Source organism: Beauveria bassiana (assembly GCF_000280675.1).
Source record: "Beauveria bassiana ARSEF 2860 unplaced genomic scaffold BBA_S00003, whole genome shotgun sequence".
Taxonomy (NCBI): Eukaryota; Fungi; Ascomycota; class Sordariomycetes; order Hypocreales; family Cordycipitaceae; genus Beauveria; species Beauveria bassiana.
The window spans coordinates 1,011,842-1,036,704 of record NW_007930838.1 but is presented as its reverse complement, the minus strand read 5'-3'; the positions used below and the strand labels follow the sequence as shown (position 1 = coordinate 1,036,704).

Below are 24,863 nucleotides of genomic sequence, written 5' to 3'. Positions count from 1 at the left end.
CAATCGCCTGAACCGAGCTAGCCTCTTGGCTGATGTAGGGTAGAGGCAATACACAACAATCATTGAATAACTGCTGCCTGGCTAAAGTGGCAACTGATAATGGGCACTAGAGAGATTAGTCCATTTTGGATGCCGAGATGCAGGAACGAGTCAATGTGCAGCCTCTTTTTCCTACTTGAGGGCTGAGGGAGGGCTGTGCAGAGATGCATACGTACAAGGCCCCAGTCCTCGGCGCGACGATGGTAAGTGCGCCATCATATGGTAAATTTAGATGAATTGTAGGCTTGTACAATACATCACGTCCCCTTCTTTGACGTGCAACGCACGACGATCGGAAACCGACCCTATCCACGTCACTTCCAAACCAGGCATCTACTATTGCAGCATTTGGGTCTATAGATTTTCATTTTGTATAATACAACATGCCGGACCACAACCAGAAGAAGCCAATCTCTGGCGTAGAGACCCTCTGCAATCGCAACAGAAAAGATGGGATGTATTGTGCCGGTTCCCCCAAACGATTTGTCCCAAACCTATCATTTGAACTCATCAGTTTCCGCAGGATTACTCGTCGTACTGACAAGACGGCGCCAATATCCGTCTCGTACGTCCCATCAACTTTGTTCGCGCTTCGTCTCCCGTTCCCTTCCATGTATCAAGTCTCCATCTAGCTCGAGAATTTTCGGGTAATCTTGGCAATAACTACATCACAATGTTAATTCCTTCCGACCAACAGAACCACGGCCCAGCAAATACGTACTGTGAAGGGCAACAACGCTGAAGATAAAGACAAGAGACAGAACAAGGACAACGACGGGGTCGACCTTGAGGCCGGGAGACTCATCAGTGTAGAGTCCTATGACGGGTATTAGCAAATATCAATTACCATGAGGGGGGAAGCATCACTCTCCCAGCAACAGCTGCTGCATCAAGCCGACGGGCGATTAAAAACCCTTCGAAACCACACAAGAGCTGGCGTTGCTGGGAGGCTAGACGCAAAGCGGTGCAGAGCACACGTACTCAGCATGGTGCTGCTAGAGCCGCCAGCGCCGGCCGAGCGGGTGCTGCTGGGACGGGCATTGGCAATCTTCTCCTTCTGGTCGGCGGCGGCGCGGCGACGAATGGCCGTTCGGGGGCCGCCGGGGGGCGTGGGCGACGAGGGACGGTTGAGGCTGGCGCCGGTGGCAGCGCCTTCGGGCGAGGAAGCACGAGGGGAAGACTATATCGAGAAAACGAGATGCGCGTTAATTACAATTCCATCCATCACCGGACACAATTCCAATATATGAAATCGCATCGTCCGGGAGGAGCTGCGCAGTCGCCGAGTGCGTCGGCTGTCTGTCCTGTTGCGACGACTCCCTCGCACGACAAAGGCGACAGGGTGTCCAGTCGCTCTGGCTTTCGCCCGCGCATCCTCCCAATTGGCTGCTCGCGTCAAGACGTACCATTATGTTATGATGAGAAATAAACAAGACCGGAAAAGAGAGGAAGAAGAAAAAAATCCAAGTCGACGAACCGCTGCAGGATTGATCGATTTGGATATCGAGAGTGATGGACAAGGAGCGATGATGGAACGGGAGGTATGTGTTGTCTGCGACGGGGGTAAAGTGCAAGCTAAACCCACCTGGAGACCACTGGCCAGTTGCTGCTGCTCCCTCCTTGGTGAGTTGAGGCCACATGCACCAGAAAAGGGTCTCGACCGGTGCGGCGGCAGAACAATGTTCCGGCTAGTTTCAGTGAAACCTTGTCACGAAGATCCCGTCAATTAATCTATACAATCTGCGATTTGTTTGTTTGTTTGTTTGCTTATTGTACTATTTACTACCTTTTTTTTTTACGACATCCAACGGTCTTCTTTTTTACATATCGAGATGATGAAGTCAAAGAACATCGGTCCGGTTGTCGCACTGCTTCACTGGCATGACTAGTCAAGCTCAAAAGTAACCATTGGACCCTCATTGACAACAATACAATAGCTGTATCATTGAAAGAGTTTTACAATTTGAGGCAACTATGTATAGTATGAGGTATCTTTTCTTCTCCTTTCCCACTTGCGCTGGCTTTCTGCATTTCAACCGCAGCGTCCAACAGAAACTCAACAAACATGACAAAACACAAAAAGACAAAGAAGAATAAAGTATATTTCACCTGCGTCTTGTCCCCTCCTCTTCCCTTTCGTCTTCTTCTCCTCTTTCTGATCCCCGTGCATGCATTATACCAGCGACGAAGGCTCTCCACACCAGGAAGAAGATAAAAAGAGACCAGGAGAAACAAAAAGAAAAGAAACCCCCTTTGACCAAAAACGCCTTGCGCTATGAATGGAATACTGTAGTTTCCCATCGGAAGCTCTGCAGAGATGTAATAGAAAGATTTCGAAAAGTGGTTTTGTTGAATAACAAAGGAAGAATGGAGAAAAATGCAAAAAGTACAAGTTGTTTCTTCTTCTTTTTGACCGCTCGAAAGAGTTTCTGTTTCTTTTAAAGAGTGACATCGAGGACAAGGCTGACATCTGAGACCTTGGGGCCAGCCAGATCCTCGAGGACAGGAATCAAGTCTAGCAATTCATTGTCGTGGGCGTCAGAGAACCAGCTGCTGATGGGAACGGCGTGTTGAGGGTGGAATATGTACGAGGTCGGTGAGTTGTCAATGATGATTGTGTCTTTGAGATCGCGTCCGACTTGCGATAGATCCTTGACGTAATTGCCTTGATGATTGTAGCAGCTCTCGCGGAAAAGTCTGTGATGAACGACATTGTGAATGTCGAGTTGGTCTAATAGAGGATCTCCATACTGCGTGCCAGTTAGTGATGGCGGGCTACTTCAATGGATAATTTGTTGACATACCTTAGAAACAGACGCGGTAAAAACGACAACTTCGTACAACTCGCCAACTCGCTTCATGAATTCGTCGACTCCGGGTCGCTTAATGACATATACATTGTGATAATTGCCTTCAATTTCGACAGGTATCGTAAAGTCGGCTTGGTGGAGAATCTGCGGGCAGAGTGTCAGAACGAGATCAAGTATAGCCCCTGTGTGACTGTACGTACCTTGAATGAGCTGTGTACAAGGGTTTCATCAAGATCCAAAACAAGACATTTTCGGCCCTTGTGCTCGGGAGCAATGGGGGGTAGCAGCCACTTGCGCTCCTCCTCCACTGCAGCAGCAGCAGGAGGGAGGGGGAACGGGACGGTCGTAGCGACGGCAGGCCCAGGGGGCGGAGGTGGCACAGCTCTCTCGTCAGGCTCCTCGGGAGACTCTACGACTGGCGTTTCGCGAGAATCCTCAGGCGCGTCGGGCATTTCGGAGTCATCGCCATTGGAAGAGTTGCCTCCACCTGCTGATTGCGGTGCACTAGGAGGCTCGACGGCAACGGCAGGCGGGTTCTCGTGGTGCGTGTCCGCTTCTTCCATGATGATATCCTGGGAGGCGCTCGAGGCTCCTTGCTGGTCGGTAGTGGCAGCAACTGTGTTGTTGGGCTTCTCATTCGAGTTGCGAGCGTACTGGTCCTGAGAAGTTTGGGATCGAGATTTAGCCGTGGTCGGCCGTTGAGGAAGTTTGTTTAGTTTGTGAACGTTGCTTTTGTCCTCATCATCTGGGACTCCGCAGCAGCCAAGTAGAGAAAGAAGGCCTCCCTTTTTCCTTCTTTGCTTCTGCTCGCTGGCGGATGGCGAGCTTGGTTGTGTGTGGCCAGGGGTGCTGGCGACATCAGCGTCCCCAACCTGGCGCGTAGCACTCATAGAGCCGTTGGGCTGCGCTTCGGCGTAGCTATTCTTGGAGTCCTTGGAGCGGGCACTGCTGCTACTGCGGCCAGTGGCAGAGGGCGCAGCTTGGATTTTTTGTTGTGAAGAGGATCTCGAAGGGACCTTGAGCATGCCCTGACTCTGGCGGGCGGTCCCAGCCTCGTCGGAGGTTATTGTGTCGCTGTTATCGGTTGGCATGCTTGTGCTCTGTTCTATGGGTATATCACGGTTCCTATCGCTGATTTATCAAGGTGATGGCGGCACAGGTTGTGACACAGTAGTTTAACGGGCTGTTCAACGAGGCGCGGGCGGGTTAGCGACATGCAATGCAACGAGACCACGAATATTCACCAGTCTGCGCTGGATCGACGGCATGCGACGACGAGCGCAGCAAAGACAGGGCAGAGAGGGGGTGAAAACTCACATCGACTAGCAATTGGGCTGGCCAAGCGCGCACAAGTCCGAGCCCAAGATAGGCAGGAGGCAGGGCCAACCGTACCGAGTGCGATGGGGATTGTCAAGACACGAGGTCTGGACGGGAAGAAAATCGCACAAGAGGGTCGGTGACGGGGAACAAATGCAACGACAGCTGGCGACAGGTCGCGTCGGGGCCGCGGCAGGAAAATCGAGCCGTCGAGGACGTGAGGCCCGAGTCGAGATGGAAGCGCTAGCGAGGCTGGGGCCAATGGCAGCGTGTGCGGTCAAGGCTGGCGGAAGGGGTGCCAGGCCTCAGACGAGTTGCGGGTAAGAGATGGACAGCGTCTGCTTTTGGCGATGGACGAGAGCGAGGACGTCGAGTCGCGAGATGAGAAGCGGAGGGAAACCGGAGTGCGGCGTATCGGAGGATGAATGGAGGAAGCTCGTGGCGCCAGGAATATGAGAGGCCGTGGAGCGGGAAGCTTACCAGTTGGCAGCAGACAGAAGGTTGAGGGCAACGAGGCAGGCACAAGACAAGGAGAGGAGCAAACTAGCTAGGCTGGGGCCCGTGGGATAGATGGGGCCGGACAGAGGCAGCGGGCGACGGAGACGAGGAGAGAGGTAAGGTAATAAAAAGGTACTTCTGGCGAGTAATAATATTTGGCTGGCTGGGAAGTTTTGGGCGAGAAAAAGGACCTTGTGCTGGGGCCTGCATCCGTCAAAGTACCTTCGGGTACTTGTTGTCGCCAGGCGAAATGGAGGGGCTTTTCGGTGTGAGTGGGGTCTCTCATGAGATTAAATCAGCCCAGGGCTTGACACTGATAGGCCAGTGCCAGGCTTCCCGTTAGCCTGTTCAGGGCGCTCCAGGGCTGCCTACAGCGTCTCCCCTGAGCAGCGCTGGGATACCTATCTATTTATCAGGTGCGGACAGCAATCAATAAATAGGACTCAGGTAGGCAAAGGTCCGAATTGCACCGTCAGCGTGGAAAACAGGGGTGGGGGTTCGAGTCTTTTTTTAATTTCCCGGCAACAAGATGCCATTTCATTCAAAGACAAAAGCCATCGAGTCAAAGTCACGGGCGAAAAGGAGCAGACGGGTGAACAACTAACTAATTACTTTGAACTGCCTACCTAGGTAGTCAGCCCCCTGTAAATAATGGCGCTCCGGAACACTGTTTAGGTACCTACCTTATGAGCAACGGTGTTTGCACCATCTCTGTGTACCTCTTTGTACCTCCTGTCCAACTTTTTGTCTTCCTCTGCCAACCTCTCAATGACACCCAAAACCACCTGGCAGGTTGCCAATATGACCGTGTGCATCTGCATCCTCACTTTACTTGGAAAATATATTGCATCCTCATAAGCTCCCGACAAGCCTTCGGTTCGCATCCACGTCCCACCTCACATTGCTTTTCTCCCGGTGCATTGCCTGCCATCTCGTCCTGGTGACGCCCCCCCATGAGAGACTGCCGTGCGGCGCAATGTGCAACCTAAATACCTGCTTGCTAAATAACCCACTAGTATCAATGCACACAGTGAGTAAGCAAGTTATTAGATACAGACCTAGGTATGCCTACGGTAGACGGCTCCGCCCGTCCCCGGCGCCTTTCGTTAGTCCGTGTGGCGATGGTGCATTGTCAAGTGTACGGATATCGCTCAAGCACTTCCATGTGTTGCCAACTGCTGCATTTATTTTTCACTTCATCAGCTCACAGACTCACTTGCACTGAATGCTGCAGCACCTCCTTCGGCCTTGATACCGTCTTTCAGTTTTGAACGTGGGCTCGTTCTTCCTGTGGCGTCCGCAACATCACAGCCCACAACCCACAGCCCTTTGAAGCTGCAGGACGCTGGGCGCTAATAATGCGACATTGAGCTCATACGAATAACTGGCTGGCGAATCTGGTGGAGCATCGTCTTAATTACAAGCTAGACGTCGGACCACTGTGAGGCAAACTATACCAGAGTAGACGCTAGGTTGATGAGTGGATGGCTTTCAGAGACACACAGGCTGTCAACTACATTGTTCGACAGTCTGCCATTGCTATCTCTCTTTGGCTAGCACTTTGCCAAACCTTACCGGAATACGGGGAGCATGCCAATCCGACTAATTATTAAATGGTGTTGCCATTTCTACTGCCAGGCAGCTTGGCAGTCTGGGTCTCGTCACAGTGCGACATTGGCCCCCCAAGATCCCATCACCATTCTGATTGGGTCTCTTGCCGCCCGGCGTTCGTGATGCCACTTTACCATGTTAGCCAATCCCCGACCGTGGCCAGCCAGAGACACGCATCGTGCTGTAGAAAAGCGTGCCACCGGCAACAAGCCCCTTGGCAGGCAGGCAACGCCCCCGGATGACGTCCCGTTGGGCGAGGGAGGGTGAATCGTGCGGAAAGATGCGGTATCGCATTGGACAGAGATGCACGGATAACTGGTCAAGTCGTTGAGATGTTTGTATTGGGGGCACTCCTCTGTGTGGGTGTGCATGCCAGTTTTACTTTTATTAAGCGAACCGCTGCTGGGGGCGCAGCATATGCTGATAGGTCGACAAGACTGGCACACTAGTCTGAGCATCCATCACATCTCTGTATTGAAACGAGTGATTGGCCGATTTTCACCTAGATTGGCGACGTCACAGACGCTGACTGTGCTCTCTGGTGATGTACAAGCGCTTGCTATTACGAGGCAGAGACTGATGGTGTAGTAGTCAAGATCCGCTGCATAAAGAAGTCTCGGCTCGTATCGCTGAGTGGTTGAGTGGCTGCTTGGCTGCAGTGCATGATTCAGCGTCTGGGAATCTACGGACACAGAAATGCTTTTGTCAAAGGAGACATGTGGTGGCGGGCCGATGGCCCGAGCCTCTTTGGAAGGAAGTGCGGTTTCTAGTAGTTTGCAGTCAGCTTCGTGGAACCGGCCATTTCTCCGTTCATTGTCAGATACAGGCGACACTTTTTCGCACATGTCTGTCCTTTTATGAGTTTCTGCGAGACGCCGTTTGCGAGGGAGAAGGAACGCAAGATGACGAGGAGAGAAAAGCTGCGTAAGATGGAATTATCTGCAGACAATTGGTTCAGCCACTGGTCGCCGTCTATTGATCTAATGCACACCGATGCAAGATTTGATGATGCTGAATCGCCCTTGTCTGTATCCTCTCGTGAACAAGCTTGCAGCTTCGTGCTTCTCCAGGCCTTCTCCAGAAATAATCATGTGACTGCCCCGGACTGGACGACCGCCGCCGACTCCACCAGTTCTGGTATGGCTGCAGTCAGCGAGCGGGACCCGTTTGACGTGCCTCGGATAGGCCGCACTAGCCCGTTCACATGCCTTGTCACCAGCTTAAACACCACCTTCTGACCAGTTGACTTTGGGCCATCTCAACTCTCGTCATCTAATCCTCTCCAGCGTCCAATATTTCAAGCTCTCTCCCTTGCTGTGACTTCTCCCCTCACCATCGACTTCTTCAACTTGTGCTGCCGCCCGTCTGTATCGCCAAAGCGCAGCGGACTCATGTCCTCGATCGCATTCGCCCACTGCTAAGCGGCTTCCGCCACCTCACACTCGGTGCATCGCGCCTCTCTCCACACCGTTCGCTGTCATGGCTGCGCAGTCGACGCTGCGCAGCACCGCTGCCGAGCAGGCTATTGCGGCCTTCTTCGACAAGTGGACCGGTGCCGCCAAGTCGCGATTCCGCAACAGCTCCCGCGCAAGCCGCATACTCGCCACGCTCGCCCTCATTGCCTCCATCATTGTTGGCGCCGAAGGCACTCGTCGTTGGTGGAACAAGAGCTCTCAAGAGAATGAGCAGGGCCGCAAGCTGGTCCGTACCAACTCGTGGCTACATAACAAGGATGGGTCGCGAACTATATACGTCCCGTACAAGCATGGCACCTCCAAGGTCATAATCAACACCACTAAACCTCTTACTTTCGAAGCCCATCGGCGTCTCTTCCTCAACCCACCTCGCGTCTCAGGTCTAGGTGACGCAACAGTGCCTTCAGCTCAGACCAAACCTGGCTTGAATCTGGCCTTCCTCCACCAGTTTCTCAGCCTGATGAGTATCATGATCCCTCGCTGGACTAGCAAAGAAGCCGGTCTACTACTCAGCCATGGCCTCTTTCTCATTCTGAGAACCTATCTCTCATTGGTTGTAGCACGTCTAGACGGTGAGATTGTGCGCGACTTGGTTGCCGGAAATGGAAAGGCCTTTTCATGGGGTATTGCCAAGGTTAGTCGTCATGCTACATTGATCCTTCCATTTTACTAAATCGTCATTACAGTGGCTCGGCCTCGGAGGGTTTGCTTCATACACCAACGCTGCCATCAAATATCTCGAATCCAAGGTGTCTATTGCTTTCCGCACGCGACTCACGAGATATATCCATGATCTGTACCTCAACGAGAATATGAACTATTATAAGTTGACCAACCTCGATGGCGGAATCGGCCAGGGAGCCGATCAATTCATCACACAAGACCTCACCCTCTTTTGCGCGGCCGCTGCAAATCTCTACTCCTCCCTCGGAAAACCGTTTATTGACCTCTGCGTCTTCAACTTTCAACTATACCGATCTCTGGGACCTCTAGCCCTGACTGGCCTGATGAGCAACTACTTCCTTACTGCCAGCATCCTTCGCAGATTATCTCCTCCATTCGGAAAGCTCAAGGCCGTAGAGGGCCGCAAAGAGGGCGACTTCCGCAGCCTACACGCTCGCCTGATTGCGAATGCCGAAGAGGTCGCTTTCTATGGCGGTGCTGACACGGAAAAGACCTTCTTGAACAAGGAGTACAAGTCGCTTAAGAGTTGGATGGAGGGCATCTACATGCTGAAAATTCGCTACAACATCCTCGAAGATTTCATCCTCAAGTACAGCTGGAGCGCTTACGGCTACCTACTGGCTTCGTTGCCCGTCTTTTTGCCAGCTTGGGGTGGCGTTGGCGGACTGTCAGAGATGGTCGAGCACGCTCAGAAGGGCGGTCGCGAACGTAACCGAATGAAGGATTTCATCACTAACAAGCGTCTGATGCTTTCGCTTGCTGATGCAGGTGGTCGCATGATGTACTCCCTAAAGGATCTGGCTGAGCTTGCTGGCTACACGAGTCGCGTGTACACGCTCATCTCAACTCTGCACCGAGTCCACGCCGACGCCTACTATCTGCGCAACGCGCAAAACGATATGTACTCCCTGTCCGATGTCCAAGGGACCATCCAAAAGGGCTTTGACGGTGTCCGCTTCGAGCAGGTCCCCATCGTTGCCCCTAGTATATGGCCTCAAGGCGGTGATGAGCTGGTAGATTCGCTTTCTATGATTGTCCGCAGCGGCGAGCACTTGCTCATTTCTGGACCAAACGGCGTCGGCAAGACTGCTATTGCGAGAGTTCTCGCTGGCCTATGGCCGGTCTACCGCGGCCTGGTCAGCCGGCCGAAGAATATTGGCGAGGATGGTGTTATGTTTCTGCCTCAGCGCCCGTATCTCAGCCCTGGGACTCTCCGCGACCAAGTCATTTATCCTGACGGCCACTTAGACATGCGGCTCAAGCGGAAATCCGAGGACGACTTGAAACGCGTCCTGGACGAGGCAAAGCTCGGATACTTGCCCGATCGCGAAGGCGGCTGGGACACGCGCAAAGAATGGAAGGACGTCTTGAGCGGCGGCGAAAAGCAGCGGATGGGCTTTGCTCGCTTGCTGTACCACGAGCCCAAGTACGCCATCATTGACGAGGGCACCAGCGCCGTGTCTAGCGATGTCGAAGGACTTCTTTACGAAACGTGCAAGGACAAGGGCATCAGTAAGTTGACTTTTTTTTCTGCCTTCAATGATGCACGTGCTAATTCCACTTGCCTCTAGCTCTCATCACAATCTCGACCCGCGCGTCTCTGAAAAAGTACCACACTTACAACCTAGTTCTGGGGCAGGGCGAGACTGGCGACGACTGGGAGTTTGAGCGCATCGGCACCGAGCGCGAGAAGCTCCAGGTGGAAAAGGAGCTGCAAGAGATTCGCGAGCGGCTCGCACAGGTCGACGAGTGGAAGCAAAGACGACAAGACATTGACAAGGAGCTGGCGGCGGTGTGGACGGACCAGGGTGAGTCGCTGGACGCGCCCGAGTACGTTGAAACGGCCGAAGCTGCTGGGGAAGAAGCGGTGGAAGCTACCGCGGCGTAGATTATTGGGTGGAGCGAAGCTGGACGATGTAGAACATGCATCTTTGTTTATAACAAGCCACATCTGCATCTGTACGTATGTATGCAAGGGGTGCACTTTCAGAGCGGATGAGGATGAATCGAATACCAATGAATACATGATCATGATGACCGAAGCGAGGAACCCAAGAAATTTCCTCTCTGCGCACGTTCATGTCTTGAACACACCATTCGCTCCTATCCTCCACCGCTTGTAACTTGTAACAGCCTTGGAGGGTGAATAGGACAATGATGGTGTCCTATTGGCTTCAAGCCAAGTGCTCCAGCTTCGCCTGCGCAAGCCTGTGTGCTCCCACTTGTCCAAATGGGCTAGTTCTTTTTTGTCCGCTACAACGGATCAAGAGGAGCACTTCGCATCCGAGCTCATTGAGAGATGTTAAAACAATGCTCTTATTATAGATCTTTGCCCTTCTTCATGTGACTGGACTGTTGTACCTCTCTTCTTCAACCAGCATCATCTCACAAGTCGCCGGAATCTCTCGAATACCCAAAAGACAATAAATACGCTGGCCACGAGGGACTCTCTCGTTGCCCCCATCTCACTTTGCTGTTTCGGAACATGTTCGTCCTCGTGCACCTTGTGACACTAAGTCGACGCTCCCTTGCACAACACCACCTCTGTTGAAAATCCATGAGCTTTGTCTTCCTTTCCTGCAGTTGCTTTCATTTTTCAAGTCTGATATACTGAAGAAGCCTGCGCTGGGCAGTGTACATAAACACGACTGCTCGGAGCAGCCAAGCACGCATCTTTCCACATGTCACACTGCCGGCACTCAGCCGTTGACATGTTAGCGAGCTCACGAGCGTCCACGAGCATCGCCACCCTCACTTACACGAGGCTCTCGTCACAACGCTAGAACCCATGGCCCCCTTTTTTTCTTAATCAAGCACTTAGAGCACCACTGCTAGAGGTGTTCATTATTGACGACGCTTACTTATTTAAATGATCTATTCATGTTCGTTATTCTGCGGCCCCCTTTTGTTCTTTCCAACGGCCGCAGTGTGATGTAAGGTAATGTGCCTATCGACACTCCAATAAAATCCAATCTCAAAGGAATTGAGATACATGGAATCCCAAAGATGCTCCACCGTAGTCTCGCAAAGACGTCGCCCCATGACAAAAGTCATACCTACCATCAATAGAGGTTTCTAGCGAGCAACAAATGTCTCAGCATCCCATCCAAATGTGCGTGCCAGTCTTTGGCTCAGGATCAGCTTCCTAAAACCTTCAATCCGCGGCCCGTGAGGTCTGTGGACGGTCAGCGAGCTCCGCAGAGCAAGGTCCTTTGGCGGCTCAAAATGGAAGCTCGATCCCTGCCGCGGTGTGATGCGGAAATTGAGTTCCGCCATGGCGGCCTCAAAGCTGGCCCAGTGCAGTCCGCCTCGCAACTCCGATCTGTCGAATAGAGTCGCAAACACTTGTGCAGCGGAGGGGCTGACTATGATCTTGCGTTGTGGCGGCTCAACGCGCTGCGTCGGCGGAACGCCTTGCGTCAGCGCGGTCCTTTGGAGCAAGGGCCGGGCTTTCGGAGCAGGTTCAGTTGGCTTATCAGACTCTGGCTTCGATCTGCCTTTGGGCTTCTTTTTCTTCTTATTAAGAGATGCTGGCCGGGCTGGGCTGTCCTCCTTCGTCATCGTCGGCGAATTGCATGCTGGTTGGGCCGGGCTGTCCTCTTTCGTTATCGTTGGTGACTTGCATGCTGCTGCGACTTCCACGGTGGCATCACACTGGCGCTGCACCGCCTGTCCAACCTTTGGTTCCAGCTGAGGGTCGACGATTGACGACATAATTCTCGCAATGTCAAGGTGCGGCTTGGCAAGTATCATTATGGACTTAAGGGTAAGAGATTTGGTGACTAACATGAAGTCTAGGGAGCGTGAAAATGGTGGCATGTCGAAAGTCAACGGCATGTTCTTGATCAACTCCGCGGCACGTAGCAGGCAATTGATAGCTTGATCCTCGGCAGCGTTTGACTCTTCGAAAGCATCTATACTGATGCCAATTAAGGCGACTTCGAGAGTCTCTTCCGGCTTGGTAAGAGTTGTTTCTCTGTGGGCGAGACTTAACAGAGCTTGTAGCAAGATGTTTTGCTTCGTCAATCGCTTGTGTCTCATAACAATGCGCGCGTTTCCTTTCGCATCCAGGGCATTTGGAACTCTCACGAACCAACACTGTGCCTGATAATCCTGGACCTCTCGATGAGAGACAAGACGAGCACAAGTGTACTCGATGTGACAGATGTTTGCCAGCTGTTGAAGCATTGTTGTTCCCAGAATTGCTGTGAAGCACAGACAAAAGCTCTTTATACCTCTTTAAGATAGGGGACCTGCAATAACTTGAGAGTCTGCATTGAGTTTATCGATCCTAGGGTATGACGAGCAAACAGACGACCGAAGGCCGTCGAAGCTGTGAATTAGCACAGCAAACGCCAGCGTCAGCCAGCATGAGCCAGCAAACACAGTGCTACGCATCACTTTCTAATATATTCTGGTCCATTTGTGACCGACGACAAGGTCACATGCCCCGTTTTGGGTGACGACGCACGCTTTCGGCAGGCTGCAGGGAAGCGCGCGTCGCTCAGTTATGGAGACGGTGAGTTCCGACCGCGGGTCGGGGGTCGACTAGCCCTACTATGCAAACAGATAGAGGCCCAGTTTGAAAGCAGTTGTCAGAGAATCGAAACAAGATTATGCTTATATGTGTGCATATTGGAGAGGTGAAGTTCGGACTGAGAGCAGCCGGTGACGCCTGTTGAGCACGACGGTTTAGTCCAAAGCACAGTGGCACTGACACTGCATCAACAAGACAATTCGGAGTAGAGATGTTGGATGAAGACGGATATCATACACTTGTAAGTTTTTGAAAGAGAACGGAAACTGAAGACACGTACCTGATTCGTGCTCCGCCATCATGTACGGAGCTTAATTTGGCTGTCTCTCTGGCGACTGGCCACTTGACTGGCTCGGGGCTGAGTTCTTGCGCATAAGGTATTGTCTTTTGGTGCTCAAAGCTGAAGCGCGTATATCATTAATATTCGTCAGCTCATCTCGCAGACACCACTTGGCCTCTGGCACCTCCAGCGCCGCGCTGAAAGACGAACTTCCTTCTGATATCAAGGGCGACTCCACACCATTCTAGTACTCGTCGTCTAAACCCCAGAGCTCTGGATTGAGAAAGAGTAAAAGGATATTTCAGACTCATCTTGCCCTCGCGCCGCGTTCGCGGTGCGCTTCGACGCCTGAACCGCTACTGCAGCACCGTTGTCCTCGCCCTCAGCAAACCCAATGTCGTCGTTCCTCCGAGCAAAAGGTTTGTAAAAAAAGTGAAAAAAAAAGTCGTCCTAAGCATCCTCGACGGCAGCGACGATGCCGTATTGGTGCCATGGCGACTCGTCCCTGCTCTTGGGCGCCAAAATCTGAGCGATACTTTTTCCTGACTGGTACATTCTCATGTGCTGCACAATGCGACTCATTATCGAGAGCAGATCCTCATTCAATAAGAAGAGTCGCTCCATTATGGTGACAGCCATTTCGGGCAACATACTAGCCAAGAAGTTGAGCAACTGCCTGATGTCCTGCGAACGGGTCCAAGCTTCACCTTGCCTTGTTGGATCTGACCGATTGCGCGTGAGGAATCGATAACGATTTGCCGCCGATGTTCAGCTCGTTGACCAGTTCTGTGAAGCTGTAGTCTGTTTGCGACTTACCAGACAGAACTGAAATTTTTGGCAGCAGTGTCGCCTCGACCGCAGGCTTGAGTAGGAAAATTAGGTTGGTGGACGCTTTTGCCATGACCTGGGGGTTCCACTCCGGCATAATGAGCCGATTTACGTTGTTTTGCCAGACATAATTGAGGCAGTCGAGCCTCTCGTCACTGTAATAAAGGAGCTACCAATACCTACTGGCTGGCGGCTTTGTGGCACTGCTGGTGGAGCTGGACGAGTTTTTTGTGCAGATGCAAGAGTTCGTCCAGAGTGCCGAGGTTTTCGATTGTACTCGAGGTCATCGTGATGATGTTGGTGTAATCTTGGGATATTAGGATGTATGATTGTTTCGTTTCGGGCAATTTTGCTGATGAGTCTGTTTGAATGCCTGGTGTGCAGCAAGATGGGGGCTACTGGCAGTCTATCTGATTCCGCCAGTATTCAGAGCTTTGTCCCTGAAAATGTAAAAATGGAAGTAGTTGCTGCCTTTTTCGCCGCCTTTTTTTTTTTTTCCCGTATCGGACTTCGCATCCTAGTTTTGTGGCTTTATGTCGGCAACCTTTGTCGTGCGAGGATTGCCTTTGTGCGCCGATTAGAAACCCACTTCCATAGTGTTTCGGCGAGAACCAGTGCGAGTGTGTCAAAGTCTCCGAGATGTAAAGACAGATCCCGATTGTAGAAGGCATGCATAATTCATGGTGAAAGCGGTAGCATCATTCACTGCTCCGTAAGCGGCGGCTTCCTAGAGCGTGAAAAGAGGCGGCAAAGCAGCAGCGAAGACGGACACTTTGCAGAATACGGCGGCGTTTTGGCGCTTTAGAGATAAGGAATACAAAAGACATGTCAAGATACCCAAATTGGGAAAATCGTAGCAACGTGTAACAAGGCCAAGTTTTTCATGCTGGTCTGATTTGGTGCTTGGCTGGCGGCCGACGGTGCCCATGTCTGACTTGCGTGCTTCTGCAGGAGCTGCATTGTTCACTCCACTCCACAGACAGGTCGACTCAAAGCTGCTTGGCAGTCATGGCTATTGAACTTGTCGATTGTTGATGTGGTGCAATGCTTACTGGCCAGCTGGCGTAGGCACAAAGGGTGTGATGGTGGGTGAGTGATATTTGGTGAGCGGAAGCGCTTGCGCTAGTTGCCGTGGTCATTTGCTGGGTGTATGTTAGGTAGTTTAGGTGGCAGCTTATGTGGCAGCTTGGGTGGCAGTCTGGCCGAGTCAGAGAGGCCTGATTCTATTGGGGACAGAGCGAATTAAAATAGCTCTCATATCTGATAAAAAGACGAATTTGTTAATGCATCATTATCATCTTGCCGACATACATAAAGTGGTGTGCATCTTGACGGTACTATTTTCAGGTAGCGAGGCGGGCGTTGACAGGGCTTGACTGCGTTTGATGCCTGCAGAATCCACTAAATCTTGGTCACCAGAGTCATCGCCCGCTGTAATTCACGCTGTAATCTAAGATGTGCACGCTGTGATCGCTGTAATCTACGCTGTAATCGGCAGAGTTGGCGATTCCAGCAAAACCCGGCCCCAGGCAGCGTTGCTCACTTTAACTGCCCCCCTCCCCCGTTCCTCCCAGCTTCTTCCAATTTTCCTTCCCACATCTCATTGTTCCTCTTTGGCCGCTTCTTTTTTTCCCGTCGACTTCTTCTTGTCGAAATTTTGCTGTTGCGCTGCTCATCTGGCGCTGCCATTCGACCGCTGCCGGCCACGCTGGCGACTTATATCCCCACGTCCGTTTGCCATGGACTGCCCACTGCTGGCCAGCGGCCGGCGGGACATGAACGCGAAGCTGCCTGCTGCGTTCTTCAGAAGAGAAAGCGTCAAAAATAGCTGAATTGTCCTCTCCTCAACACAATGTCCGCCACCAACGCAACGCAACACGACTGTCTGCTCTCCCCTACTTGCTGCCCAGAGTCAAACTCATCGAGGGCCGGGGTGCCCGCGCGAGTATCCGAACATTGGCGCTACGCTACTCCGTCCTGCGCTGGCCGCCACCACGAGGCGTGCATACCAGGGGTGCCCAGCCCACCACCCACCACCTCGACTGTGTGGAGAGGGCCACTGCCACCCAAGCCCGCCCATTTGACAAGATGGCCGAGGAACTGCTGGAGTATTTCTCTGCCAATTATTGCTGCGGCCAATCTGCTGGTGCCCAAGAAAATCAAAGTATCACAAATTTTCTTTTGTCGACGCTGGGAAAGGGGGGGAAGCGGATCACACTCTCATTCGGCCCTGACTGGGCTGCGTGATACGAGACGGCCAGGACCATGCAACCCGTCGCACACCCGGTTCTCATCAAGCTTTGACTTGACAGTCCAAACTGCACAGCATTCTCCCGCATCACATCATTTCAGATTGCGATGGTGGAGCGCCTTCTCTGGCGAGACTGTCGGGGCGCCCGTTATTATCATTTCTATCTGCAGGGTCCAACGGGGTCGGTTCCGGACGATGCGTGGGGACGTTGGCAGCGAGTCACTGCCAACATGTGTTTGTCGGGGCTCGGACTTCCATCTCAGAGAGAATTGAAAGTCTCTTGCAAGAAAATCCCGTCGCTTCGTCTGGCATTTGCCATCGCCCTGACACCGTTGGCCTGCTATGATGCAACTAGTACGGGCCGTCCGTCCCACCCACCATCACCATTGGGTCCCTGTTCTGGCCAGGCCTATCTCGATCCTTTTCACAGATGATGTCCAGTGTGGGTAAGCTTTTTTAATTTTTTCTTTTGCCGATTTTGTCTTTGGTGTGGCTGGCTCTCTGTCAGATGCATAGCCTGCAGACCTTTGCAGAGCACACGTCAACATCTTTCCTCGTCTGCATACTGGACAGCAAGAAGCGTTGTCACAAATGTTTGGCCAAAACAAGCTGTTTGAGCTTTGCTGCTCTCTGTTAAGGTTTGGTAGCAATTTGCAGCATTTGGCTAACGGTACTGGCAGCCCGGCTAACAGAACACATTCCTCTCGCTGATTGGTGGCAGACATATCCGAGGAGCCACAATCCATTGGCGCTATACTTCATCCGGTTAGCGGCCTCTGCCACTCACAGCGCACTCTCCAAAAGCGACTGAATGAGCTGGTCCCCCCCTTCCTAGGCCCTCTGCTGGCTGGTGAAATGCGAGACAAAGCCCGTGGCAGCAACAATCGCTGACATCCACCTCAACGCGCGTTAGCCTTGCTATTCACCTCGCTGCCACGCTGCCACCACCTCGGGCGCCCCTTTGCTGTGGGTAGACTCTATTTCGTCTGCTTTCCTACGATATCTCTCGTGGTTCATTTCGGTCTCCTGGCGACTGTTGACTGCTGCAGCGGTGCTTTGATCGCAGAGTGTTGGTAGGCAGGCAACCTGCGACACGTCGCAAATTTTCAGTCGGTCTGCGTGCCTTCTGCGTCCAGCAGCCGAATAGCTCAACAGGGTTCAAGTCGCACCCACTCTGTTTTTTCCCTCCCTTCTATTGTCTGATAAAGAGTTTCTACGGCGGCAGCACTTGATTGATACCCCCTGGCGAGGACCGCGTGCTGTTTTCGCGACAGCCATCTTGCCGCTCCTACCTCCACCATCAAAGCCCCAGGCAGCAGGTAGGTACTTGCTGCCCCGTACAGTTTCTGGTGCCCAGCCAGGTATCTTCTTTGTACGCAGCGCCACACCCAGACAAGAACACGACAGGTACGTCTATTTGCGTGGCTTTTTAGTGCCGCTCTCAAGTATCTTTCGCGTCTTTCTTGGTGCCAGCACTCTCAGCGACCGTCTCCTCTGCGCATCACTGTTGCCCCAGGCAGGCCAGCACCCCCTCTCCGCTGCAAAAGCTCCTCACACTGGCCAACCTCCCCCCCGAATCTTTATCCACCAAAATCTTTGGCCCTTGGCTCTGCGCCTGCGTCTCTCTCCGCCTGTCTGCCCATTTTCCCACCCCGACACCTGCTCATTTCCTCCGCCAACCCGCGACGCGACTCGACGCTGTCCATCACCACCCTCCGTGCCGTGCGACCGGCCCCATCTCCATCCAACCTTGTGCCATCCAATGGGTCCTTGCTTTCCTATCCCTTGATTGCTGACTTTGTTTCGCATAGCTTGTCGGCTCTCACGCCATGAGCGCCTGGATGAACGACGCTATCCCCAACCACAATGGAAGCGGCTTTCCACACATGAACGACCCCAACGCCGCCACGGGCATGATGGATCCCTCCGCCTTCATGGCTAATCCGGCCCAATTCAATCCTGCCCAGTTCGCCAACCAGCCGCAGCAGCAGCAACAACAGCTACAGCCTCAACAGCCTCAGCAGCAGCCCTCCCAGCAGCAGATGGCCGCCATGCAGCAAAACGGCCCCATGCGCCACGCATCTCCTTCTGCTTTCCAGCAAAATCCCGCCTATCAAACAAACTCAGTCATTCCTTCCAAGCGTCCTAGACCACGCGAAGACAGTGTGACTGGCTCCCCTGGACAGATGCAGGGCATGCTACCGCCGTCGCGCTCCGAGACGCCCCAGCAGCAAAACTTCTCCGGCATGCCGCAGGCTGGCGCTATGCCTCAGCAGACGCCAGGTCAATTTCCTCATCTGCAGGCGAATGGCTCCGCCAATGCGACACCCTCTCCTATCATGGGCAATCAAATGCGCCCGGGAAGCGTCCCTCAGAGAGTTGCTACCGCCTCCCCCCACCCCTTCTCTCCCGGTCCTCAACAGCAACAACAATTCGCATCGCAAGCATCTCCCGCGCCATCCGAACACGGTACGCCGCAGCCGAACCAGTTTATGCAGAATGCTCCCCAGGGCTTCAATCCCGCTTTCGCTCCATCGCCATCGAATCCTCGCCCCTCACCCAATCCCAACGCCATGGGCGCGAATCAGATGATGCAGCAACATATGGCTCAAATGCCTCAGGGCATGAATCAAATGCAGGCCAACATGTATGCGCAGATGCAGCAGCAAGGACAGGGTCAGGGACAACATGCTCAACAACGGCAGGGTGCCCAAGGTATGCAAGGCATGACCGAGCAGCAGAAGATGGCTGCCTATCAAATGCGCCTTCAGCAGCAGCTCCAGGGCAACATGCAGATGCAAGCCCAGATGCAGGCTCAGGGCATGGGTCGTGGTATGATGCAGAAGCCTCAGTTGGGCGTCATGCCAAACGGCCAGATGCCTCAGGGTGGCATGCGACCTCAGCAGCGGCCAATGGCCGGCACGCCTGAACAATTCATGAAGAACCTTGCTCATTTCATGGCCTCCAAAGGCCTTCCTTTCGATCCCAACCCCGCAGTTGCCGACCGTCCAGTGAACATTATGCTGCTATTCCAAGCCGTGACTAGCAAAGGTGGCTTTAAGATGGTCACTGGGACCAACGGTTGGCCTCACATTGCGGGGGCTCTCGGCCTTCCTGCTCAAATTCCTACCGTTCCCGCGGCTTTGAAGCAAGTGTACGAACGAAATCTTTCGAAATTCGAAGAGGCCTGGATTGCACAGCAAAAAACAAGAGGAATGGGTCAAACTTCCAACATGCCTAACCAGGGCACCCCTCAGAAGCAAATGCAACCCGGTCAACAAACACCACAAGGGCAAATGACACCCGGACAAATGCCTCAGAGCCAGATTCCCCAGGGGCAGATGACGCCCGGCCAAATGACTGCTGGGCAGCCTCAAGTACAACAGCAATTGCCGCCGCAGCACCCTCAGCAACAGCACCTGCAGCAACAGCAACAGCACCATCTCCAGCAACAACAGATGCAGCAGCACATGCAGCAGCAAATGCAGCACCAGCAGCATCAGCATCAGCACCAGCAGCAACAACAACAACACCAACATCAACACCAGCAACAGCAGCAAACTCCGGTTAAGCCTGGTCAAGCGCCGGTAAATGGATTTGCGACCCCCCAACCACAGCAACCCGGCATCATGATGGGCCACCAACGGAACAGCCTTTCCAAGAGCGTTGATCCTAATACACCTGCTGACCCTTCTTTGCAATCACCCGCTCACCACCGTCAAGGAAGCATGCATGTCGCTCATCAAGAGAGTCGTCCCGCGGCGCCTGCCACTGAAGTTCGTGCCCCGCCTATGATGCAAAAGTCTGATGATTACAGCCCCTGTGTCCGTGAGTTGGCCACTTTCGGTGGTGTTGATCTGCATGCCGCCAATATCTTGGGCTCGGAGCTGGAGCGCTGGATGCCGACTGCACCTACAATTAACGAGCTTGGAAACATCGATATCGCCGCCCTTACTCGTAGCTTGCAATGCGGCATGCACAGCGAGGTGCGCCTCGCTTTGGACACATTGGCAACATTGTCCAACTCGCCCAACCAAGCACACTTGTTGCACCTTCGTTATTGCGACGACTTAGTGGATGCGCTCATTGATTGCGCCGAGGAGCAAGTCGACCTGCTTGTCGAACACACTGTGGAAGTTGCCGACGAGATCTCTTTGACGTCATACGAAGATGTAGTCCGTGCCTGTCGCATAGACAGGCTTGCTGTGCGAGATTGTCCAGCCTACGGTACTGTGGAGTATGACCTTGACCGCGCCGTCGACAAGCTCATTTGTGTCACTACAATACTTCGCAACGCGTCATTTCCAGGCGAGCAAGTTGAGAACCACCTTGTGCTTGCGGATGAGATGGTCATCAAATTCCTCTGCTCGGTCATCCGTTATCTCGGAACCCGAACCATGTTGCTGCGATCTCATACCAACACGCTGGATTTTATGAAAGATGTCGTAATTCTCTTGTCCAACATTGCCACATCTATCGAATTGCCCAGTCGTGAAGAGGCGATCTGCCTGCTCAATTTCTTACTCGCATTTGCACCCTCACCGGCCCCGACCACCGTTGCTGGTTCGCTCTTCTTTGCCCCTTATGAGCCAAGCGTTCAACCTTACCTGCCACATGCCGTCGACTCCCTCGCTAAGTTGCTTGCACGTGACGAACCGAATCGAGGGTTTTACAAGGCTATTTTTGGTCTCGACTCTGGAAATAACTCGAGCCACGACATTCTGACTCGAACTTTTGCGCTGGCTATCTCACCACTGCCGAATAAGTCGACAGAAAGTGCGCGACAGCCCAACTATCCGTCCCTCATTGATGTACGCAAGCCCTTTCTCATGCAAGGACTTTTGGCGGCCGAGATCTTGGCTTCCCTTGCTCCTGGGTTCGAGAGCGGTATTGCCAAGTCATGGCTCTTGTCTGGTGAGGGTCTGGCGCAGAATCTGACGCTTCTTGTGCGCGAGTTGGGCCATGTATTCGAACGTCCGCCGCCGCGTGGCCCGAGGGGCAAGGACAATGAGCTCTTGTACATTGTTGTTGTTGCCGTATCATTATTGAGACGGCTAGCGGAGAAGGCTCGGGACCCCAACCAGCCGAGCCTGTCGCTGCCGAAGAGCGTTTTGCCTTCGGCGCGGGTGCTCATGGAGGCACTATCATATACGTCGGCAGAATGGACGAGGGACGGCATGCTGCAGCAGTTATGGTCCATTGTCAACATGGCCCGGTAAGCTGACCAGCATGTTTGTATAATTATTTGCCTTTGTAGCTGCAATAGCAAGAAGAGAGCCTTTGCCGCTTGAATATTTGGCCAGCTGGGAGTTCAGAGATACGCGCACGCGTCATGGGATTACGACAGCCCGGGGTTTGACATTTGTATTTGGTTATGCTTTTTTGAACTTGGTTTTTGTCCCATTATTTTTCGTTATATTCATTGTCATGATGCACAACGCAAGCCAACCCTGTTTGCAAAACGCGTGGGGTTGTGTTTTTTTCTTTCAAGCGAGACAGATGTGCGGCTAAAAGGAAGGCGATGGAAAGACTAGGTTGGGTGAAAAGAGCTTTGGATTGGACGTGACTGTACAAAGGAGTACCGGGCGCAAAATAAATACCGATACCACACGACTGGTTGAGTTTTTGAAAAGTAAAGTAGCAAATTAGAGTGTGATTGTACAATTTTGCCGAGCTGTCTACGCTGATGCTGACTTGGTTAAGAAACTAAATGGTATGATATAATACACGGCACGCGAGACGAGTGTCTCTTTTTCTGGCATCTGTTTTTTGCTCAGAAGCCGTTGTCGACCAGCCAATCTTTTGCTTTATTATAGTAGTCGCCCTATAATGAGCGGTTAGATAATTTCATGTCCCATAGTTCGCCGCGAAGCATCAATTCTCTCTCACCTGAAGCTCAATCTGCTGGGTTGTGGGATTGAGGCGGATCCTGTCAGGGGCAACGGCGAGGCTGGCCTTGATGTCCTCGAGGAATCGGAGGCGGTCGCCGTGCACCTTTTTGATGATAATGACCTCGCGCGTTTTGCCCGACTTAAGTTTGCGATACACGGGCAGCTGGAACGAGGCAGTGCGCCGTACCAGGTAGCCGCTGCCCTTGTACTGCTCCGGTTCCGTCTTGGTGGGCGGCGGCGTGGGCGCGCGCGTGTACGACCGAGGGGCACTGCGCTTCTCGGCCGCGCGGGCGACGGCCGCCGCCGTGGCCGCCGTGGCATATGTGTTGCGGAGGAGGCATGGTGAAGATGCGAGAGGGAGGGTGGAGGTGGTTTGGTGAAGGGGGAGAAGCGTTTGGCGAGGGGAAACGGCTAGGAGGGCTGCCCTGACACAGGGGAGTGATTGTGAGAGCCGAGCGATCATCGTGTCGGTGGGTGAGGTTGTGGTTGAGGTGGTGATGCCCTCAAGAGTTCTCTTATGGGGGACGAATGTCGATCTTGAATATTGTATCTTGTGTTTCGGGTCGTCGTATGATGAAGATTCATGTGAGCAAGTCAGAACCTTTTCTCGATGTGCCAAAGATCGGCAATTGGTCGTCAACAATTCGTCCTGCAGCAAGTGAGCAGTCGTCGACTGAAGCTCCGACCTGTTCGAATATTATATGAATCACATGACACGCTCCGTCGCGACGACGGCTAAAGACCGGCTCTATTGTCTCCACAGAGGCCGTACATTACTTTTTTTGTGGAAATTTGGCGAAAATGTAGGGAAAAAAGAAGAGCCGCCGCCAAAAATCTGCCCCTCCAAAAGCCCACGAGTCTCTTGACTGTTTCTTGTGTGTGTGCGTGTGCGTTGGAAGCCCTTGCAATTTTCGCGACGCCCTCATCAACCTTACGACCTCGCCCCCCCACCCGAACCTCCGGCCGCCAACAATCGAGAATCGACCGGATCCTTTTCCCCCACCTCGAAGGAAACGACGTCCGATTCTTCATTGTTCTTCCTTCAATCACATAAGAACATGGAGGATTTACTTCAAACAGTCTCGGCCGATGGCTCGTCCATCATGCCCAAGCTGGCGCCCCACCTGAGCCGACACCTGCTGTTCCCTCTGATTCAGTTTGAGGGCGACAAGGCCGACGAAAAGGGCGATACGGAGCTGTTCAACAAGATCCTGGCCGGCAAGATCTCGCTGCTCGAGGACACCAATATGACCGACTACGTCGCCAACATGTACTGCGAGCTGCACGGCGTCCAAGAGCCCCCCGCCGAGTACGTCCGCAAGCGCGAGGAGGTGGTTGCCCAGCTGCAAAAGTACGAGCAGGCCACGGCCACCATTGCCGACCTCTTGACGCAGGACGACGTCGTCAACGGGCTCCGCAGCGACAAGGTGGCCAACTTGGAGTTCCTCAAGAACCAGCACGGGGTAAGTGGCGAATGCGACGGCACGACGGGACACAGAGGCGATATAATTTCGCGCTCTCAATGTACATGACCATGTTGGACACGCACGCTGACGCGCTTTTGACAGGTCACGATGGAAATGGTCGACGCCCTTTACGACTTTGGCCAGTTCCAGTTCCGCTGCGGCCAGTACGGCCCCGCCGCCGACATGCTCTACCAATTCCGCGTGCTCTCAACCGACAACGACAAGGTCTCTGCCTCTACGTGGGGCAAGCTTGCGTGCGAGATTCTGTCGGCCAACTGGGACTCGGCCGTCGACGAGCTCAAGAATGTGCGCGAGAGCATCGACACCAAGCTCTTCAGCAACCCGCGCGCGCAGCTTGACCACCGCACCATGCTGGTGCACTGGGCCCTCTTCCCGCTCTTCAACCACGACGCCGCGCGCGAGCCCATTCTCGAAATGTTCTTCTCGGCGCCCTACATCAACACGGTGCAGACGGCCTGCCCCTGGATCCTGCGCTACCTCATCGCCGCCGTCATCACCGGCCGCGGCCGCGTCTCCAGCTCCAACGCCCGCTCCGCGTCGAGCACCCAGCAGAAGCAGCTCAAGGACGTCATCCGCTACGTCCGCCAGGAGGCCTACGAGTACGCCGATCCCGTCACCCAGTTCATCAACGCCCTCTACATTGCCCACGACTTCAACGCCGCCCGCGAGGCCCTCCGCCTGGCCGAGGACGTCTGCCGCGCCGACTTCTTCCTCGCCTCGTCGGCCGACGCCTTTGTCGACGCCGCCCGCCACCTCATCTGCGAGAGCTACTGCAAAATCTTTTCCCGCATGAACATTCGTGATCTCTCCGCCAAGCTCGGCCTCAACCCCGACGATGGCGAGAAGTGGATCGTTAACCTCATCCGCGAGACGCGCCTCGACGCCAAAATTGACTCCAAGGACGGCACCGTCATCATGAACCACCCCCCCAACAATGTCTACCAACAAGTCATTGAAAAGACAAAGGGCGGCTTCTTCCGCACGCAGGTTCTCAACGCTGCAGTTTCGAAATAAAAGAGAATGGATAACAAACGGGCGAGAAACACGCTTCTCGACTTATCTTACTCTCCGAATGTTACTCCTTGTCTCTTTAGTTTGATATTCGAAAAGAAAGAGCTAATGACTTTCACGGTATGACTATTTCTATGAGGTTAT

The 24,863-nt window shown here is 53.3% G+C and overlaps 7 protein-coding genes across 7 annotated transcripts; 3 read left to right on the top strand and 4 right to left on the bottom strand.

Moving 5' to 3' along the window:
- Nucleotides 1-667: 667 nt before the first annotated feature.
- BBA_01549 (NLI interacting factor-like phosphatase) lies at nt 668-3,940 on the bottom strand (the record flags this gene model as incomplete). The annotated part of the gene is made up of 6 exons (XM_008596646.1): nt 668-702; nt 761-856; nt 1,021-1,219; nt 2,508-2,789; nt 2,844-2,993; nt 3,050-3,940. The coding sequence occupies 6 exons, from the start codon at nt 3,938-3,940 to the stop codon at nt 668-670; spliced, it is 1,653 nt and encodes a 550-aa protein (XP_008594868.1).
- Nucleotides 3,941-7,754: 3,814 nt separating this feature from the next.
- Nucleotides 7,755-10,322, top strand: BBA_01548 (peroxisomal half ABC transporter; the record flags this gene model as incomplete). The annotated part of the gene is made up of 3 exons (XM_008596645.1): nt 7,755-8,384; nt 8,437-9,946; nt 10,006-10,322. 3 exons carry the CDS (start codon nt 7,755-7,757, stop codon nt 10,320-10,322), a joined length of 2,457 nt encoding a protein of 818 aa, XP_008594867.1.
- A 1,187-nt stretch (nt 10,323-11,509) lies between these two features.
- Nucleotides 11,510-12,622, bottom strand: BBA_01547 (uncharacterized protein; the record flags this gene model as incomplete). Its single annotated transcript, XM_008596644.1, has 1 exon — nt 11,510-12,622. One exon carries the CDS (start codon nt 12,620-12,622, stop codon nt 11,510-11,512), a length of 1,113 nt encoding a protein of 370 aa, XP_008594866.1.
- A 1,079-nt stretch (nt 12,623-13,701) lies between these two features.
- Nucleotides 13,702-14,176, bottom strand: BBA_01546 (uncharacterized protein; the record flags this gene model as incomplete). Its single annotated transcript, XM_008596643.1, has 2 exons — nt 13,702-13,903; nt 13,959-14,176. 2 exons carry the CDS (start codon nt 14,174-14,176, stop codon nt 13,702-13,704), a joined length of 420 nt encoding a protein of 139 aa, XP_008594865.1.
- A 3,983-nt stretch (nt 14,177-18,159) lies between these two features.
- BBA_01545 (arid/bright DNA binding domain-containing protein) lies at nt 18,160-21,621 on the top strand (the record flags this gene model as incomplete). The annotated part of the gene is made up of 2 exons (XM_008596642.1): nt 18,160-21,545; nt 21,588-21,621. 2 exons carry the CDS (start codon nt 18,160-18,162, stop codon nt 21,619-21,621), a joined length of 3,420 nt encoding a protein of 1,139 aa, XP_008594864.1.
- A 482-nt stretch (nt 21,622-22,103) lies between these two features.
- On the bottom strand, nt 22,104-22,684 carry BBA_01544 (mitochondrial ribosomal protein subunit Img2; the record flags this gene model as incomplete). Its single annotated transcript, XM_008596641.1, has 2 exons — nt 22,104-22,154; nt 22,220-22,684. The coding sequence occupies 2 exons, from the start codon at nt 22,682-22,684 to the stop codon at nt 22,104-22,106; spliced, it is 516 nt and encodes a 171-aa protein (XP_008594863.1).
- Nucleotides 22,685-23,279: 595 nt separating this feature from the next.
- BBA_01543 (eIF3 subunit 6 N terminal domain-containing protein) lies at nt 23,280-24,722 on the top strand (the record flags this gene model as incomplete). Its single annotated transcript, XM_008596640.1, has 2 exons — nt 23,280-23,684; nt 23,790-24,722. 2 exons carry the CDS (start codon nt 23,280-23,282, stop codon nt 24,720-24,722), a joined length of 1,338 nt encoding a protein of 445 aa, XP_008594862.1.
- Between the last annotated feature and the right edge of the window lie 141 nt (nt 24,723-24,863).